Here is a 20,157-nt window from a genome sequence, read left to right on the forward strand (position 1 = left end):
AACGTAATTTTTGTCACACTGTACAACAATAATACTTTTTTTGTATTATAGTAAGGGCTAAGTTTAGGGTTGGGGTAGGTGTAGACGTTAATAAAACACAATCTAATAGGTAGAACAATTAATTTCATTGTTAGTTTCCGGTCTGAGCTGTATACCCTCTAGCCACAACCAATCTTTACTTACAAGGAAATGCTTCCATCTTGATGTTGAACCCGCATTTAGTGTTTAAATCCAAAGGTGTGTGCACGTTTGTTTAAGTGCATCTGAAACACGTGGAGCTGTAGTGCGCCCTCTAGCGTTGAGTGGTTTTATAGCTATGGGTTTGTTTGCATGATTACTGAACGCATTTATGATTAGCTTAATTAATAAGCATTTGATAAACTTTGATTACAGCAATTAATCGATTAATCACTGGCATACTTATTTAATAATTCACTCACTCTGGTGTAGTTCTTTTTCCTAACTTTTTCAGACCACAAAAGGAGATTTAAAGCACAGCTGCACAAGGTGTCAAAGAAATTCAATTTAAACATTAAAATGTTTTAATCTTCGTTTTGAATTTATATGTACAGTACAGTCATGTATATACCAATAGACATAACACCCATGATTAATTTACTCCACAACTTAAAATATTTTTGAGGTATTGGCAATTATAAATATTTCTGCTGATATTTTTCTTTAACAATTCTAATCATTTAAAGCCACTGATTTAAGACTTAATCACATTTTTCTTTAAAAGTTTCTTTAAAAAAAATCATCTCAGTTTAAGTAGAATATCATTCAGATTTAATACACTAGGAACAGTGTAGTCTGGAGTCACAGAGCCCTCCGGGAGAGATTTACAGTCACTGTTTATCCACACGGTGGCTCGCACTCCTGCATTAATACCTCCCTGGATGTCTGTGCTGAGAGAATCTCCCACCATGATGCAGTCTTGCGGCCGGACTCCCGCAGACTCGAAGCAGTGAGTGAAGATGGAGCGTGCCGGTTTCTGCTCAGGGTGATCTCCTCCGACTACCAGCAAACTAAAGAGACCCTCACATCTCGCCGCTTCGATCTTCTCCCACTGCGTCTGAGTATCGCCATTGGTGAGCAGAAGCAGTTTGTAGTTTTTCCGCAGTTCTTCCAGGAGAGATCGAACCTCGGGAGAAAAAGTCAGCACCTGTAATCGTGTGTTCTTCCATGTGTAGTAGCAGCTGTTTGCCAGAGCTGGATCAGGATCTGTGCCCTGCGTCTCCTGTAGGGCTTCATACCAGTGTTGGATCCTCACATCATCTATTGTTTTTCCTTCTGATGGGTCGAACGATTCGTGGAGAAGCTTTCGTAAAAAGCGATCACAGATGTCTTTGATGTGGCTTTCCTGCACATGTGTTGACTTTAGCAGCTCACAGACCTGAAGAAACAACAATGTGTTTAAAGAACAAAAATAGTACAGTTTGGATTCATATTTTGTTATTTAATCAAAAGACAAAGTTTTAAGTCTTGACTAAGTGTCCAAATAGTTTTTGGAGAACAATATCATAGTATTACCACAGTAAGTGTCAAAAAAGTGGTAATATGATGGCACTGATATATATATATACTTAAGAGTATGTCAAAGAATACCATGGCAATGCCATTTTATGTCTCCAAAAACCATAGTAATACAATGGTACTTTGATATACACTTAAAAGTGTGTACAAATATCATGGCATGTGTACAAAAACCATGGTAATAGCATGGTACTTTGATATATACTTAAGAGTACCCCAAAAATACCACATTGAAATGTGTTGAAAAACCATTTTAATACTACCATTTAATACTATGGCATGTGTCCAAAAACATGGTAATACTATGGTACTTCGATAGATACTTCAAGGTACGTCCAATAATACTATGGCATGTGTCCCAAAACATGGTAATACTATGGTACTTCGATAGATACTTCAAGGTACGTCCAATAATACTATGGCATGTGTCCCAAAACATGGTAATACTATGGTACTTCGATAGATACTTCAAGGTACGTCCAATAATACTATGGCATGTGTCCCAAAACATGGTAATACTATGGTACTTCGATAGATACTTCAAGGTACGTCCAATAATACTATGGCATGTGTCCAAAAAACATGGTAATACTATGGTACTTCGATAGATACTTCAAGGTACGTCCAATAATACTATGGCATGTGTCCCAAAAACATGGTAATACTATGGTACTTCGATAGATACTTCAAGGTAGGTATGTCCAATAATACTATGGCATGTGTCCCAAAAACATGGTAATACTATGGTACTTTGATAGATACTTCAAGGTACGTCCAATAATACTATGGCATGTGTCCAAAAAACATGGTAATACTATGGTACTTCGATATATACGTCAAGGTACGTCCAATGGCACTATGGCATGTGTCCAAAAACCATGGTAATACTATGGTACTTCGATAGATACTTCAAGGTACGTCCAATAATACTATGGCATGTGTCCAAAAACCATGGTAATACTATGGTACTTCGATAGATACGCCAAGGTAGGTACGTCCAATAATACTATGGCATGTGTCCCAAAAACATGGTAATACTATGGTACTTTGATAGATACTTCAAGGTACGTCCAATAATACTATGGCATGTGTCCCAAAACATGGTAATACTATGGTACTTCGATAGATACTTCAAGGTACGTCCAATAATACTATGGCATGTGTCCAAAAACCATGGTAATACTATGGTACTTCGATAGATACGTCAAGGTAGGTACGTCCAATAATACTATGGCATGTGTCCCAAAAACATGGTAATACTATGGTACTTTGATAGATACTTCAAGGTACGTCCAATAATACTATGGCATGTGTCCAAAAAACATGGTAATACTATGGTACTTCGATAGATACGTCAAGGTAGGTACGTCCAATAATACTATGGCATGTGTCCCAAAAACATGGTAATACTATGGTACTTTGATAGATACTTCAAGGTACGTCCAATAATACTATGGCATGTGTCCCAAAACATGGTAATACTATGGTACTTCGATAGATACTTCAAGGTACGTCCAATAATACTATGGCATGTGTCCAAAAACCATGGTAATACTATGGTACTTCGATAGATACGTCAAGGTAGGTACGTCCAATAATACTATGGCATGTGTCCCAAAAACATGGTAATACTATGGTACTTTGATAGATACTTCAAGGTACGTCCAATAATACTATGGCATGTGTCCAAAAAACATGGTAATACTATGGTACTTTGATAGATACTTCAAGGTACGTCCAATAATACTATGGCATGTGTCCAAAAAACATGGTAATACTATGGTACTTTGATAGATACTTCAAGGTACGTCCAATAATACTATGGCATGTGTCCAAAAAACATGGTAATACTATGGTACTTTGATAGATACTTCAAGGTACGTCCAATAATACTATGGCATGTGTCCAAAAACATGGTAATACTATGGTACTTTGATAGATACTTCAAGGTACGTCCAATAATACTATGTCATGTGTCCAAAAACCATGGTAATACAATGATACTTCAATATATGCTTTAAATTATGTCAAATTATACCGTGAAAAGTACCTAAAAACTATGGTAATACCATGGTATTGTCAACAGTTCTTTAAAGTGTTCGTTTGAGTATTTTCCTTATTCACTCATTTACCTTCTGAATGGCAATTCGTCCTGCGCCAGCTGTATCGACCAGCGTGTTATCCAAGTCAAAAATAATCGATGAAACTCCTCGACTTTCCATCATATTCCACATCCACGTATGATATTAACAACACATCCGAACACGCGGAACTCCGGCTACTGACGTCAGGCTGGTCACATTGCATTCTGGGAGATGTAGTTCCCGAGGAAAAAATTATGAGGATTTATAACAGGTCTGTACATGTGATGTTTTTTTGTTTTTGTTTTTGCATGCTGAGATTATTAGATTAGTCTTAAACGTTCTATTTCTCATGTTTTGAAGCAACTGTAAGGGTTTAAAATAAAATATTGCACTGAAAAATATGCTAATATTTTATGCTTATTTTTATTTGTGTTCGTATTAGCTCATTAGTTGTAATACTAATAAGGCTAGAAGTAGTAGTGGTGATGGTGGTGGTATTTATTCATTACATTCAATATTATAAAATGTAAAATCATAAAACGTAAAAGCTGCATTCTTAAACAAATGTTTAAGCATTTTATATTAATGCTAAAGATAAAGATTTCTAGCAGTACTCGACACCATAATCAGGTGGAAAATCTAAGTGGCAGCTGAATGTAGGAAGACGTGCGAGTTGGCAGCTACGAATTGAGGTTACGTGAAAATCTTAACTCCTATGGTTTGCTCTCAATAAACATTCTCTTTTTTCAGGTTCTTATCAGATTACATGTGCTGGTCTATGAGAAACTGTGTGTGAACTTATGTCTAAGGTTTCATCTCATGATAGTACGTGTAAAAAGTACAGCCTTCAGCTGCCTCCTCATCTTAACCATGTGAGGAGTTACTGCACTTTTACAATTTACAATCTTGGCAGGGTAAATATTAGAAACTTGCACTTTTTGTATCATAAAACAGGTGTTTAAATACATATTTTTCAAAAATATATTTTACTTATCTATCATTTATTTACTATTTACTTGATTATATCAGTTGTCTCTTCTGCTCACCCAAGCCTACATGTATTTGATCCAAAATACAGCAAAAACAGTACAATTTTGAATTATTTTTTACAGGTGAAATAAATGCTTCCTATCTTTCTATCAAAGCTGAATTTTAGCATCATTACTCCAGTCACATGATCCTTCAGAAATCATCCTACTATTCTTATTTGCTGCTCAAAAAAAAAAAAAAAAAAAAAAAAAGATAATAAAAACCATTATTATTTCTGTTGAAAGCTAAGCAGATTTTTTTCCAGGTTTCGTTGATGAATAGAAAATTCAGAAGAACAGCATTTTTCTGAAATCTTTTGAAACAAATATAACTTTTGTTCACTAGAACACTTATTTTCACCCAAAATGAAAAAGGACAGTCATCATTAAATTCTGCATGTAAAAATTCTACTTAATTTTAAAGCAATTGAAATGCACTTACAATCATGTCCACACGAGGGCCTCCGGTCATTACTAGCTGAGTACAAATCAACCACATCACTGAAACTTCATGGCCCATTATCACGACTGAAACTTTGGTTCCTATTGGAATGAATTACATATCCTCAACACTAAAACAAAACTGAATGCCTTGTCACCACAACACATGTATGGCATGCGACCGTATCATTGAGAAGGAAAGCAGAAACTCAGAAAGTCCGGAAAATCATTCTGAAACTCGGAAATAGTTCACAGAAAATGAAAATTCTTTAATTATTCACTCATACTCATGGTATTGAATTTGTGGAACACAAAACATGAACATAAGGAGGATTCTAAAAAAACAAACGCCTTTTTATTTTTAACGTGAGAGCAGGCTTCCGGTGTCATTCATTCCTAGCCATTTTTATCGGTAAAAAGAAAAAAACAACATAAAAACAGCTCGTTTCGCTGCATGATATTGCAAACTGATATACTTATCATATTATCTGGATGTATTTTCGTAATAAACACACTTGTTTGTTGAGCAACTAGTTGTTATTCTCCTAGTAGAGTGCCTAATGAGTCGGAAGTTTTGCATATTCACGGTATTTACAGAAAATACACTTACTTCCGCATCAAAAAAAGATCAAAACATTTTTGTAATTCACTTTTGAAGACATGATACAGATTGAAAGTTTTATAACAAGTAGAGTCAATCAACCAACTGTTGTTTACATTGATAAGAGGTTAGATCCCTGCTGAAAAAACCAGCATATGCTGGTTTTTTCAGCAGGGATAAGTTTATGTATCACATTAGCTTTGTTAATTGCACACTGTCTCATAATTATACATTCAAAACCACGGAATGTTCACTGAGAGAAGCAAGTTGCAGCCAAACACAGCACAGAAATTACCCATCATTCCGTTTAACAGCATTTTCTTAGTGCAAACTTACCTTACATAACCTTGCTGTGATTTTTTTCCCCTCTACTCTCAGAACGTACATACCTTGAGGGCTCTTCACTCACCATGAGGAACACTTACCATTTCCCAGTGAGTTTTTGTGGTTTGCTATTTATTTTAAAAGGCTGAGATGCATAAACTTTCTTTACATATACAGTGGCCCCAAAAAGGATTTATAAACTTGAGCCATGATACATGAATTTTATTGTATTACATACAAAACAGCAAACCAAAGTTACAATTGTTTAAAGTACAGCACAGGTAGACTTTGTTTGGTTTTTCAGATGTTGATTTACTTGTTTATAATGAAGACAAGGTATTTGTAAACTTTCTAGTTGTGAAACAATAGAGGGTTTGCACTTACGTCAAGGTTTGGTTGGTTGCCCGGATCAGCAGCCATATTAGAGATACTCAGATGTAAACAATAGCATGGATTGCATGGTTAATGTACTACTGAATACATTGTTCTGCTATTTTATGCTGTTTAAAGGGATAGTTCACCCAAAAATGAAAATTTGATGTTTATCGGCTTACCCCCAGGGCATCCAAGATGTAGGTGACTTTGTTTCTTCAGTAGAACACAAACAAAGATTTTAAACTCAAACCGTTGAAGTCTGTTCAAAGGTAAAACATTATGAAGACAAAATGTATTTGGAAACTTTTTGGTTGTGATACAATTACCCTAATTAATCTGTGGTTACTCAGAATCCCTGTTAAAAAAAACAGCATATGCTGGTTAGGTAGGTTTTGATGCTGATTTTCACTGGTTTATGCTGGTCCTTAGATGGTTTATGCAGGTCCTTAGCTGGTTTATACTGGTCCATAGCTGGTTTATGCAGGTCCTAAGCTGGTTTATGCTGGTCCTAAGATGGTCATGTGCTGATCCTAAACTGGTCCCTCATGCTCAGCCTAACCAGCATATGCTGGTTTTCTCAACAGGGACCTGACTGAAAATGATAAGAACAAACACAAATGTTGTCAAGATTCTTGTCCTGGAAATCCTGGTTCAGTTTGGCCAACTACAAACGTCTTTTGTTCCTCAGTATTTGCACTCTTCTCCTTGATTTGTTATAACTTTTGGTAGTCTATAATACTCCAAATGTCCAAAACATGACAATAATTGACCATTTTCAGCAGCAATAATCAGCAAAATATGCACTTTTTTCAGTTTAGTGGCATTGTTCACAATCAGTGCCGCCAATATGGCCGATAGATGATGTGTAGTGAAAACACTCTATATACTGTTCATTATGAAGACAAAATGTATTAGGAAACTTTCTGATTGTGATACCATTACCCTAATACATCTGTAGTTACTCAGCATCCCTGTTGAAAAAAAAAGCATATGCTGGATAGGTTTTGATGCTGATTTTCACTGGTTTATGCTGGTCCTTAGATGGTTTCTGCTGGTCCTTAGCTGGTTTATGCTGGTCCTTAGCTACTTTATGCAGGTCCTAAACTGGTTTATGCTGGTCCTTAGCTTGTTTATGCTGGCCCTAAACTGCTCATGTGCTGATCCTATACTGGTCCCTCCTGCTAGGACCAGACAAAACCAGCATACCAGCATCAAAACCTACCTATCCAGCATATGCTGGTTTTCTGAACAGGGACCTGACTGAAATTTCTAAGAACAAACACAAATGTTGTTAAGATTCTTGCCCTGGTTTAAGAAATCCTGGTTCAGTTTGGCCAACAACAAACGCCTTTTTGTTCCTCAGTTTTTGCACTCTTCTCCTTGATTTGTTATAACTTGGCAGTCTATAGTACTCCAAATGTTTTTCCCTGTCTGACTGATTAGTACAGCCCAAAACATGACAATAATTGAGCATTTTCAGCAGCAATAATCAGCAAAATATGCAAGTATTTAGAAACTTTCTGTTTGTGATACAATGACCCTAATAAATCTGTGGTTACTCAGCATCCCCGTTGAAAAAAAAACAGCATATGCTGGTTAGGTAGGTTTTGATGCTGGGATGCTGGTCCTAAAATGGTTTATGCTGGTCCTTAGCTTGTTTATGCAGGTCCTAAACTGGTTTATGCTGGTCCTTAGCTGGTTTATGCAGGTCCTAAGCTGGTTTATGCTAAACTGGTCCCTCCTGCTCAGCATAAACCAGCGTAGGACCAGCTAAAACCAGCATACCAGCGTCAAAACCTACCTAACCAGCATATGCTGGTTTTCTCAACAGGGACCTGACTGAAAATTATAAGAACAAACAGAAACGTTGTCAAGATTCTTGCCCTGGAAATCCTGGTTCAGTTTGGCCAACCACAAATGTCTTTTGTTCCTCACTTTTTGCACTCTTCTCCTTGATTTGTTATAACTTTTGGCAGTCTATAATACTTCAAATGTTTTTCCCTGTCTGACTGATTAGTACAGCCCAAAACATGACAATAATTGAGCATTTTCAGAAGCATTAATCAGCAAAATATGCTAGTTTTTTTTTTCAGTTCAGTGGCATTGTTTACGTTCAGTGCTGGTTTTAGCTGGTTTATGCTGGTCCTTGGATGGTTTATGCTGGTCATCTGCTGGTCCTAAGCCGGTCCCGCCTGCTCAGGACCAGTGCATGGCCAGCATAAACTATTTTAAGACCAGCATAAACTAGCTAACAACCACCTTAAACCAGAGCTTAAACTAGCTAAAATCAGCATCCCAGCATCAAAACCTACCTAACCAGCATATGCTGTTTTTTTCAACAGGGATACCTGTATGACATTCATATATGCATTAAAATTCACTTTATAAGTCAAAATAGCTCATAAAGGTAAAGTTAATTTAGAGAAAAGAGTTTAAATAATGTAATTCTACCAATTTCATGATTTCGAAGTTACCTCATAAAGCTCCTGTACTTATGTCTTGTATTATTCTTAGTATTAAAACAAAACAGCTGCATGCATTATGACAGAAAAAGAGCTGTGCAAGCATATCTGTTATCTGTGGCTGATTAGTGTGCAGCTTCCATGTAGAGGAAGACATTGAGAGCAGTTAGTGTATCCAGAGGAAGTGTCATGTATTGTTACTCGAAGCATTAAAATGACTCTTGATATGACACTTCTCACTCCCTCTCTGGCGGATCTCTCATTATGTAACCTTGCGTGCACTCGCACCTGGCCCGGTGCCAAACGTTGACACGCAAAAATGTGTCACTGCATTCTGCTCTCATTCTAAGCACGATCAGAAATTGGAGCATTTCTCACGCATGCAGATTCTGTTCATAGCACGGATGCCAGTCTCTGTTCGAACAATTCCTGTTCGTGTAACGTTCCTTTCAAAACACGTTCTGTAAACAGAAGTTTCAGGGAGTGGAAGTGTGAGAGAGTTAGAGACTGTGCTCATGCCTACCAAAACAAACACTGCAGCAATTACAGCTACAAATCTCACTTCACAGATTTACACTGTTTAAAAAGTCTTTGTGGTGAATGCATACAAGACTTAGCAGCAAAAACCTAGTTTTGAAAAGGAATAATAAAAAAAAAGGAATATATAAAATGCAATTTCAAACTTTTTAAACAGCAGTTAGACAAGTACAATGTAATTCTGAGTAATCATAATGAAGAATTGCATTTAATATTTATAATTATTTAGGATTTAATTAAATATTTAAAAATTGTTTAATCATGCAATTTAAACTAGTATGGAGTTTTATTTAGTATAATTGCAATACTTTGTTTTCATTTAAATTTTGTTAGTTTTAGTCACTCACACACGACCAGTCAAAAGTTTTTGAACAGTAATATTTTTAGTTTTTTTTAAGAATTCTCTTCTGCTCACCAAGCCTGCATTTATTTGATCCAAGGTACAGACAAAAACTATAGTAAAATATTTTTACTATTTAAAATAACTGCTTTCTTTTTTAATATGTTTTAAAATTTTAATTTAATTCTGTGATCAAAGCTACATTTTCAGCTCAATTTCTGTCTAAAGTGTCACATGATCCTTCAGAAATCACTCTAATATGCTGTTCAAAAACATTTTGTTTATTATTATTATCAATATTTAAAGTTAAGTATATTTTTTTACAGGAAGTTATTATAGAAATTAATACTTTTATTTAGCAAGGATTCTTTAAACTGGTCAAAAACGATGATAAACATATTTAAAATATTACAAAAAATTATATTTTAGATAAATGCTGTTCTTCTAAACTTTCTATTTATCAAAGAAACCTGAAAAGATTATACTCAGCTGTTTTCAACATAATAATAAATGTTTTTGAGCAGCAAATCAGAATATTAGAATGAATGTGTTTTACCTGTATTTTGTACTGCATTGCATTGTGTTTTAGGGTTAACGGAAACATTCATAAAATTAATGGATAATGTCCAGGCAAAAAATTACCAGCACGTTTTTTCCCCTCCTGCATGTGCATGTGCATGATAAATGACACTGGAAACCTTTTAGCTGCTCTTCTCCACAGACACGCAGCACTCTGTTTTGCGTTTCATCTCAGTGGGTGGTCAGGTCTCCAGTCACACGCGATCTCTGTGTTCAGCACAAGCCTCCCCCACAGACAGCACGGCGTTCGGGTCACCTTCTGTTTAAATAGCTCAGATAACACCTGCGCAACAACACATCCAACAAGTGCATGAGGGCACGCATCCTGTATTACAGTATAAAGTCAGAGTTCGAGTCTACATTTTTACTGTCACACATCTCACATGAAAATATAGTGCATGAGAAAAGCAAATGGAAAATTCAGATGTACTTTTGGAGAGAGAGCTTAAGACACAATAGACTGTAAATTGAATTTGAAAACAAGGCCAAAGCAACAGTGACAGCAGCAACCTGACTGTCAACAGTAGAGCTGTCACTCTGGGTCAATGTGTCATTTATGTAACACAAGATCTGCTGATATTGCGTCATTTTTAGCACCTTACACAAACACACTTTGTGGTTTGGAAGAAATCTCAGGGTATTACACACCTGTTTTCAACCATGCTACAAACACTATTACTGTATATTGGGAAACAGGGAAATGTTGCCTCAGCTGCCTCACACCATTGTGTCTGTTGGGAATCAGTGAGTCAATACTTGTATTGCCAAAGTTAAATCATTAAAATGCATTGTTGCAATATTGCGTTACTCTTAGCAATGAAAGCATTCAGATAAACATGATATCATCAGATAAAACGGAGTTGCTAAACAAAAACAAACAATTCTCTTCTTATGCTGCACTCAATTCTGCACTGATCTAAATGGTTAGATTTCTAATAGAAGCTGTTTTTATTTTATAAATATATAAAGTAATGCAATACATTGTTGATTGACCGATAAACATTCCTCAAAAATAATCTATATTTTAAAAAAATCTATATTTATATTTGTATATTTATAAATATCTATATATTTATTATTTTTAAATTTTTTTATAAATCATGCAATAATCATAAATCAATAATCATAAATCTAAGCATTTACAAGGTGTAAATGCTTAGATTTATTAGCAAATATATTTGTATACATGTATAAATTTAAGTATTTATTATTATTTTTATTTATTTTTTCATTTAATGGAACAGTTTAATCCCAAAAATCTAAACATTTAGATATAATAATTTACAAGATATGTATTTATTTGTTTGTTTGCTTTTGGAACAGTTTTCTTCCAAAAATTTGAGCATTAGAGACTTTATAAAAACAAAAACAAAACAAAAAAACCTTAAAAATCTTACTGATCCCAAATGTTTAAACAGCAGTGTATATACATATATTTGGGTATTAATAAATTTAAGAATTCAGGAGATCTAAATGGTTAGATTAATAATAAAGTTTTCTCAAAAGCCTGGTGTATCATGTTTGATACTCACAATTTAACCAGATTTTTCTAAAAAAAAAAAAAAAAAAAAAGTAAACCTACACTAAGTTGCTGCAGTCCAGTAAGTGTTCATTTTGAAATATTACTAACAATACATCATTTATTCTTACAGCTACTTAATAAAAATCAGTAAAGATTTCACAGCAAAAAGACATGAAAACCACAACCTAAAGGTGGGCATTTTACTTTGAAAATATCAATCAGATGATAGACGGCATGTAGTATAATGTGTACAACAGCAAAGTCGTAAAATGTTGACCATTTAGCGGTCTTAGAAATTTGTATGTCAAATATTATACAATAGACTTTATAGAGTAAACTTGGGCTAGCAATAACTACAGAACACCAATGTAAGAGTAAATTAACACTTAACTGCACTGAACTGCATTGAACTCCACTGAACTGGTTTAAACTGATATGGCTTTAAAACACATAATTTCAGTGTGACAGACATGATAATCAAAACCAAACAGATGTGTTTTGGAAGAGTATCTGAGGTACGAGCTGTAAAGGCACAGCTCTAACTCTGGAAAAAAGTGGGCGGGGAGCAACAGCTAATTTGCATTTAAAGAGCCATGCATAAAAACAGCATGTTTCTGCTTCCACTCAAAACAGGCAATCACTACAGAACACCAAGAGCACATTAACACTCAGAGAACTTTAGCCACTGCACTGAACTCCACTAATCTGATTACCAGCAAAACTTCACCCTCAAAAGAGAACCCTAAATCAGAAGTTTAAACTGATATAGCTTTAAAACGCATGGTTTCAGTGTGATAGACACGATAATCAAAACCAAACATATGTGTTTTGGCAGAGTATCTGAGGTACGAGCTGTAAAGGCCAGGGATGGAAATTACCTTTTTTGTCCACTGGCCAGTGTGGTGGATGTTTTTACCAGCCACTTTATGTTTTTAACCGACAATGTGTATCTGCATGTGAAAATTAATACTACAAGATCTACTATACTTGAGCAGTTTATTTAATCTCAAGTCTCAATAAAATACTGACATTTTCACCGAATTTCTCTATCACGATACAGAGATATCTTCACAACTACACAACTTATAGCCCACATACTATAACAGCCTAGATATTTTATGTAGCCTAATTTGCGCGCATTGGGGAGTCGCTCTCTAAACGCAGGGTATTAAAGTTGCTTTTGAATGCGCGTTTTACTTTTGGTTTAATTTTTACTATAGCGCAAAACTCTCGGCGGCGTAGAGCGTGCATTCTACAATATAAGAGATTACTTAACAAAACCATTTGGGTGGACACCAACGGGATTTTGAAAAGCGTGTCCCCAGTGGAAATTACGCCCCTGTGTGAGTGGAACTCTGCCGCCGAGTTATCATCTGATGTGAATGAATGCTGCGTTGTACAGTATATTGAGAAAGACGCGCCATGAATTGCATCTGACAGAATGTGCGCTGTAGCACGAAATACAATATATTTCTTCAAAAGCAGATTGTAAAGATATTTTAACAGACCTCTTAACGCCTGTGATGTATCGCCACATTTTTTGAAGGTGTGCCGCCACTAAAAGTGTCCGCTGTCTTCTTCTTCTTCGTGTATTTTAATGGCAGCTCGCAACCAACGTTAAGGTGCATTACCGCCTCACGTCGTCCGGTTGAAGTATGTTTTTTTATTTATCCGCCACGGTGGCCGGTGGGTGAAGCGAGTTTACCCGCCACAACACAAAATCACCCGCATTTGGCTGGTGGCGGGTGCTAATTTCCCTCCCTGGTAAAGGCACAGCTCTATTCTGGAAAAAGTGGGCGGGGAGCAGCAGCTCATTTGCATTTAAAGAATCATGCACGAAAACAGTGTGTTTCTGCTTCCACTCAAAATAGGCATTTTCAAAATAGGCAATCACTAGAGAACACCAAGAGCACATTAAAGGTTGTATCAGCGATTCCTAGCCTAAAACATAAAGTGTCAATTTCAGCTCACCTTTCTTCACGATCCGCTCGCTGCCTGCCCCATAAATTGTCTGTGAAAAAACCGCGTCTCTCTGGTCAGCCTAGGGTCCGAGATATGCCAAAAAAACAATCGACGCTGTTAACTATTCCACAGAGAAACAAACAGTGTTCCAACCAATCAGCGTCAGGGGTTTGGTGTTGTGGACTTTCCTACTGGTGCATGGATGTGAGGGAGGCGGAGCGAAAGTCCACAACACCAAACCCCTGACGCTGATTGGTTGGAACACTGTTTGTTTATGTGTGGAAAGGTTGGTAGTGCCGATTGTTTTTTTGGCATATCTCGGACCCTAGGCTGACCAGAGAGACGCGGTTTTTTCACAGACAATTTATGGGGCAGGCAGCGAGCGGATCGTGATGAAAGGTCAGCTGAATTTGACACTTTATGTTTCAGGCTAGAAATCGCTGATACAACCTTTAACACTCAGAGAACATGAACCACTGCACTGAACTCAACTGAACTGATTACCTGCAAAATTTTACCCTCAGAAGAGAACCCTAAATCAGAAGTTTAAACTTATATTGCTTTAAATTCAATGATTTCCCACTATAGACACAATAATCAAAACCAAACAAATGTGTTTTAGCAAAGTATCTGAGGTACGAGCTGTAAAGGCACCGCTCTATTCTGAAAAAAGTGGGCGGGGAGCAGCAGCTCATTCGCATTTAAAGAGGCATGCATGAAAACAGCGTGTTTCTGCTTCCATTCAAAATAGGCATTTTTAAAATAGCCAATCACTACAGAACACCAAGAGCACATTAACACTCAGAGAACTTTAGCCACTGCACTGAACTCCACTAAACTAGAAAGAACGAGGCCCTCAGTCAGAGACTAAGAATGTAGACAGGAAGTTCCTGCATCCTTTATGATTAGTGATTGTATATCACTCAACACTGAAGTCACTCCAGCTGAACGCTGGCTGTTTTCTCCCTCCTCAGGCTGTTGATTCAACATTTCCAAAATTTCCATTAGAGTCATGGAGTAAGAGGGATAGCAGCACATAATAAACCAGATGGGCTTATGGACATCATCCGCACACTCCACCTAACAACAGTACATACCATTACAAACATCAGCACTGATTCTGATGAAAAGACCAGCAAGAATTTCCATACATACCACATGCATTCTTCATGGAGAAAACAATACCATGCTCAGGGGATTTTTTTAAAGGTGACATCATCAAAATCTGACATTTTCCATGTTAAAGTGCTATAATCGGGTCCCCATTGCATCTACTAACCAGGAAAATGTGAAAAAGGACAACTCAGCAACTTTGTTTTGGTAAGCCTTTCGCTGCAAGCATGTGAAAAAACAATAAGAATGGGATCTTATTATAATATTCCGCCCCTTAATCTGCACACTTCCACCCACGGCGCCACCATTTTGTTTTCACATAATGTTCAAGCAAAGCATGCCAACTGTTTTGTCGTTGGGTGCATAGATGAGCACGAACACTATTTAGAGTCGGAGCCTCAGAGGAGACAAGAGAGCAGTGGATTTATTGATTTATTTACTGTAAATTACACTGCTGCCACACAGATCTAATATAAACATGCAATTTCTTTCCCAGCTGTTTACCTTCACACACATAACCGACTGTTTTTGTAACTCATGTGTTTTTAACATAAACTTGTGTGTATTTGACTGTTTAAGCGCAATAAGACATGAAAGAGAACTTAGTTTAGTCTCACATGCTTTCTGTGAGCGTGCTTTGGATGTGTGCACTCAGAAAACCCTATATCAGACATTTAAACTGATTTGGCTTTGAAACACATCATTTGAACGCAACAGACATGATAATCAAAACCAAAAAGATGTTTTTTAACAGAGTACCTGAGGTACAAACTGTAAAGGCACAGCCCTATTCTGGAAAAGGGGGCAGGGAGCAGCAGCTAATTTGCATCTAAAGAGGAATGCACAAAAACAGCATGTTTCTGCTTCCACTCAAAATTTAAAAATATAAGTATTTTCATCTAAAACATCACAGGCACATTCTGGTGACACCTGAGGCTTATATTACATCTTGTAAAAAGGGGAATAATAGGTCTCCTTTAAAAGTCAATTATAAAGGTATAAGCTTTATGAGCTTTAGACGGTCACTAATAAGCTATCTAATGACAGATGTCTTCCTGACACTGAGTCCCTTTCTGAGCGATAGAAACATGAAGCTGATGTGAGGGGAACTCCTGTTCAACAATGACCTTTCTTACTCTCGTATCACATCACTGGAGCATTTCTGAAGAAACCACATGGTTATGACAGTCCTAAATATGAAATGAAAACTATTTTACCAAAAGTATTCATGTATGATGATACAGTACACCTACAAAATTTTTTATGCAAAATTCTTTCCCTCAATGCAAATTATATTCCTAAGGCATGATCAGTTTAGATCAATATAACTACGGATGCTTATCTTTAGCCTACTATAATAAACACATTTCCATCCAACCTTAATTTTATATATAGTATCAGTAAAATACTATTAAGGTGTATACATATATACAAAAATAATAATGCATGACCTCTACATGGCTTATACATATAAATACTGTATATTAAATACTATTATAGTTTTTATACTATAGTTTTTATTAATAGTTTGAATCTATTTTTAATTTTTCCATTTTTTCACACTTTTTTCTTTTATTGTATTTCAAGTAACAACATTTTTTATATAGTTTAATTTTAGTTAACTATAATAAACTATAATAAGATATTCTTTTTTCTTGTAAAATAAATAAATAAGCTTCTATAAATAGACAAAAATAGGAGTTTTAAATAAAATAAAATAAAATAAAAACATTAAAAGGTTTATTAAATAAATACATAAATAATCCACTATGAATATGCAAAATGGGTAAAAATAAAAATAAATAATAATAATTCCACTATAAATAGTCCAAAAAAGCATATATCCCAAAAGTGTATGAAATAGAAAAAGCATTCTTCTATAAAAAGACAAAAAAAGGAAAATTTAAACACTATTATAGTTTTTATTAATACTTTGAATAAGTAAGTTATTTAATTTTTTTTTTTTTAGTTATTTCATTTAAGTAATTTTAAGTAACTAAAACGTATTTTTTATGGTGTTAATTTTAGTTTTAGTTTACTATAACAACCCTGACATGCATAAAATATTATGCAAGAAATTACTTTTTCCATAAAAATATTAAATAATAAAATAAAAGGTCTTTCAACAATGTACCTCTAATCAAGCAAAACTGAAAGAGTCCTACAATTTCAAAAGACTCCACTTAAAAAAAAGAGAGAGAAAGTTATGACGCTATGATGACTAATGTTAAATACAAAACACAAATTAATGCATGACTTCTACATGGCTTATCATTATTAAATAATTATTATCCTGGTAGTAAGCCTAAATAATCACAATAAATCTATTTTATAGTTTCTATGTACAGCCCAAAGAGAAGGTCTACATAATCTTGCAGGATCTTGCGTGCGAATCAGTATCAAAATGACACTGGATCCCCAGCATATATTTACCTCTGTCTTTTCATGAACTCCAGCCTTTTCTCTTTGCTTTTGGGTGACATAACCAAATACCAGGAAGTTGTAAATAATAGACACAGACAAAATGGCACCGCAGTGATCTCTAGCAACCATCAGGACAAATCGCGTTTTCTTACATCCAAAGCAAATTCACATTGTCTGCCACAAACAAGTCCATACAATCTTCACCCACGAGATGAATGACAGAAGATCTGTCCAAAATAAACAAAACATGTGCTGGAATCTCTCTCAAAGACTAGTGTCGGGGGAATAATAGGAGCTGTCACTGAAACTGGAGAGGATGGATAGACACCAGCTAGTGAAATGATGCAACTCTGCAAAGTTTTCCCACAAATTAACTGAAGGTGAGATTTCCATATGTGCAACATGAAAAAGAAGAACATTCTTCATGGAAAGTCTGTTATCTGATGATCTGATGGCCTTTGGATCTATATATAAGAGCTAGCTCTTCAAAGCCATTTATTTTAGACTTCAGTTGCAAGGAAAATGAAGTACAGATGAAGAGTATATTATTAGATTAGAGGGGAAATTCACTATGAATAAATTGTGCCCAATGACTGTTATTTATTTGCAAGAGAATTATGCAAATTGGGTTAACGGCACAAAATCTAAATCACTTCAACAATATTTAAAGGAGAAGTCCGGTGTGATATTGACCGTTCGCCACCATCTTGAATTTAGTCACGATAAGTTGAGTGACGAGCAGGAAGGAAACCACAACCTGATAAGTCACGTGAGTACTTAAATAAACTACCAGTGCTTTTTCAAAGTTCTCAATGTCTCGTTTTAAATGTCAAGGCCCTTGGAAGTCTACCAATGAAGTATGGAGCTACTGTGTGCCTCGTAAATGGTGTAAAACAGTGATTTATTTACATGGCTAGTCCGATGCCCGATGCACCCTCAACGACAACCTGTTGTTGGCATCGGCTAACTAGCGCCAGATTTCGGAGTGCAGGGGACAAGCCGAGATGTGCTATGAAAGGTAAGTTCACACTCGGTATCGATTTCTCCTTTAATACATTTCCACTGCCATAATCAATGGAAAATGTATATCTCTTATCAAAAGCTCCTATTTGACAGCTGAGGATGCCGTTTCCTTTCATTAAACAGAAGAAAGCAGCTTTCATGGATGAAACCACTGACTGAATTTTCCTTTTTGGGTGAACCGATTGTTTAATGACAAATGCACATACTAATGGAAGTTGAAAAGCATCAGTGTTGACATCAAATAGCAACACACAAACACAGCCAAAACAATAAGGCGTCACCAGGCTCAAGTAAAAGTGTTGAATTTATCGCCCTGCCGTAAATTAAAGGAGAGATTTACCACTGTTGGTATGACAACTGGCTGGCAAGAAATCAAAACGTTAATCCTGGAGGCAGGGCAGCATTATACAGAGGATAATAGGAAACATGTTTACAAAATATGACTGCAAACTTGACATAAAGCTGAAAGTAAACTGAGAAAGGCAGATAAAAGATGAAAGCAAATAAAATAGTTAACAAACTAGCTTGTTTATGCATGTGAGAGTGATCACAAGGTCTATCTGCATGTCAGCATATCACATAAATAAACAAGCTTCTATAAATATACAAAAAAATGTTAATGAATAAATGTAGAAAAAACTTTCATAGGTGTATTAAATAAAAAATAAAATAAAAATAAATAAATAAATGAATGCATGAATAAGCAAGCTTCTATAAAAAGACAAAAAAGGAAACGTTTTTCGTTTTTATTAATACTTTGAATAAGTATTTATTTATCTTTTTTTCAGTTTTTTAAATGTTTTTATAGTTATTTCATTTTAGTAACGAAAATGTATTTTTTTATGCTGTTCATTTTAGTTTTAGTTAACTATAATAACCCTGACATGCATTAAATATTATGCAAGAAATTACTTTTTCCATAAAAAATTATCAAAAATTAAAAAAAATAGAGAAAGAAAAAATAACTTATAAAATTTTTTTAAAATAAAAATTAAAAGGGCTATTAAATAAATACATAATTAAATATATAATAATCCACTAAATAGGCAAAACAGGTCAAATAAATAAATGAAGGCACTAAAAATAAGCCAAAAAACAGATAAACATAAAAAATAAGCTTTTATAAATAGGAAAAATAGGAAAATAGGAGCAAATAGCCAAAAGAAATGTTAAAAGGTTAAAGAAAGAAAGAAAGAAAGAAAGAAAGAAAGAAAGAAAGAAAGAAAGAAAGAAAGAAAGAAAGAAAATGAATGATTGATTAAATAAACAAATAAGCAAATAATCAATAAATAAATGCATTAGATTCAAAGTAAAAATAATTACTAATAACAGTGAAATATGAGAATACAAAGTTCATGTCACAAGTGAAGAGCCTTTTCCCTGTCGCCATATAACCATAAAAACTGTGAAATGTGATATTGTAGTTATATTGTTGAATACAAGGTCGAGGTTATGAAAGTTCAATTAGCAAAGAATACTTCCTCATCGTAACAATGCACCAAGAGAAAATGACAAGTTAACAAGTCAAAGGCCATTAGAGCAAATGCTTCTACTTTGTACTTCTTAAATGAATAGTTAATGGTGGAATAATTCTTTTTTCTCGCTCTTTCTTCTTTCTCTTTCTTTCTTTCTTTCTTTCTTTCTTTCTTTCTTTCTTTCTTTCTTTCTCTCTTTCTTTCTTCCTTTATGTATTTATTAGTTGAACCATTGAACAATTGTCATGTAAAAAAATCTGACTAAAGACTTTTTTATTGATTACATGATCACATATTATCCACACAATATCAGTAAATTATCCAATTTATT

General features: G+C 35.1%; 1 protein-coding gene across 1 annotated transcript; it reads right to left on the bottom strand.

Moving 5' to 3' along the window:
* Positions 1 to 519: 519 nt before the first annotated feature.
* Positions 520 to 3,805, bottom strand: nanp (N-acetylneuraminic acid phosphatase). The gene is made up of 2 exons (XM_073835209.1): positions 3,669 to 3,805; positions 520 to 1,396 (listed from the first exon to the last, which is right to left on the bottom strand). Exons 1-2 carry the CDS (start codon positions 3,768 to 3,770, stop codon positions 758 to 760), a joined length of 741 nt encoding a protein of 246 aa, XP_073691310.1. The 5' UTR covers positions 3,771 to 3,805; the 3' UTR covers positions 520 to 757.
* Between the last annotated feature and the right edge of the window lie 16,352 nt (positions 3,806 to 20,157).

This window comes from Garra rufa, chromosome 2, assembly GCF_049309525.1.
Source record: "Garra rufa chromosome 2, GarRuf1.0, whole genome shotgun sequence".
Classification (NCBI taxonomy): domain Eukaryota; kingdom Metazoa; phylum Chordata; class Actinopteri; order Cypriniformes; family Cyprinidae; genus Garra; species Garra rufa.

Excerpts from the sequence above, each read along its gene's own strand:
- nanp (XM_073835209.1), bottom strand. The coding sequence starts at position 3,770 with ATGTGGAATATGATGGAAAGTCGAGGAGTTTCATCGATTATTTTTGAC. Across the intron at positions 1,397-3,668 it reads GACGAATTGCCATTCAGAAG|GTCTGTGAGCTGCTAAAGTC; the intron begins GTAAATGAGTGA and ends TTGTTTCTTCAG.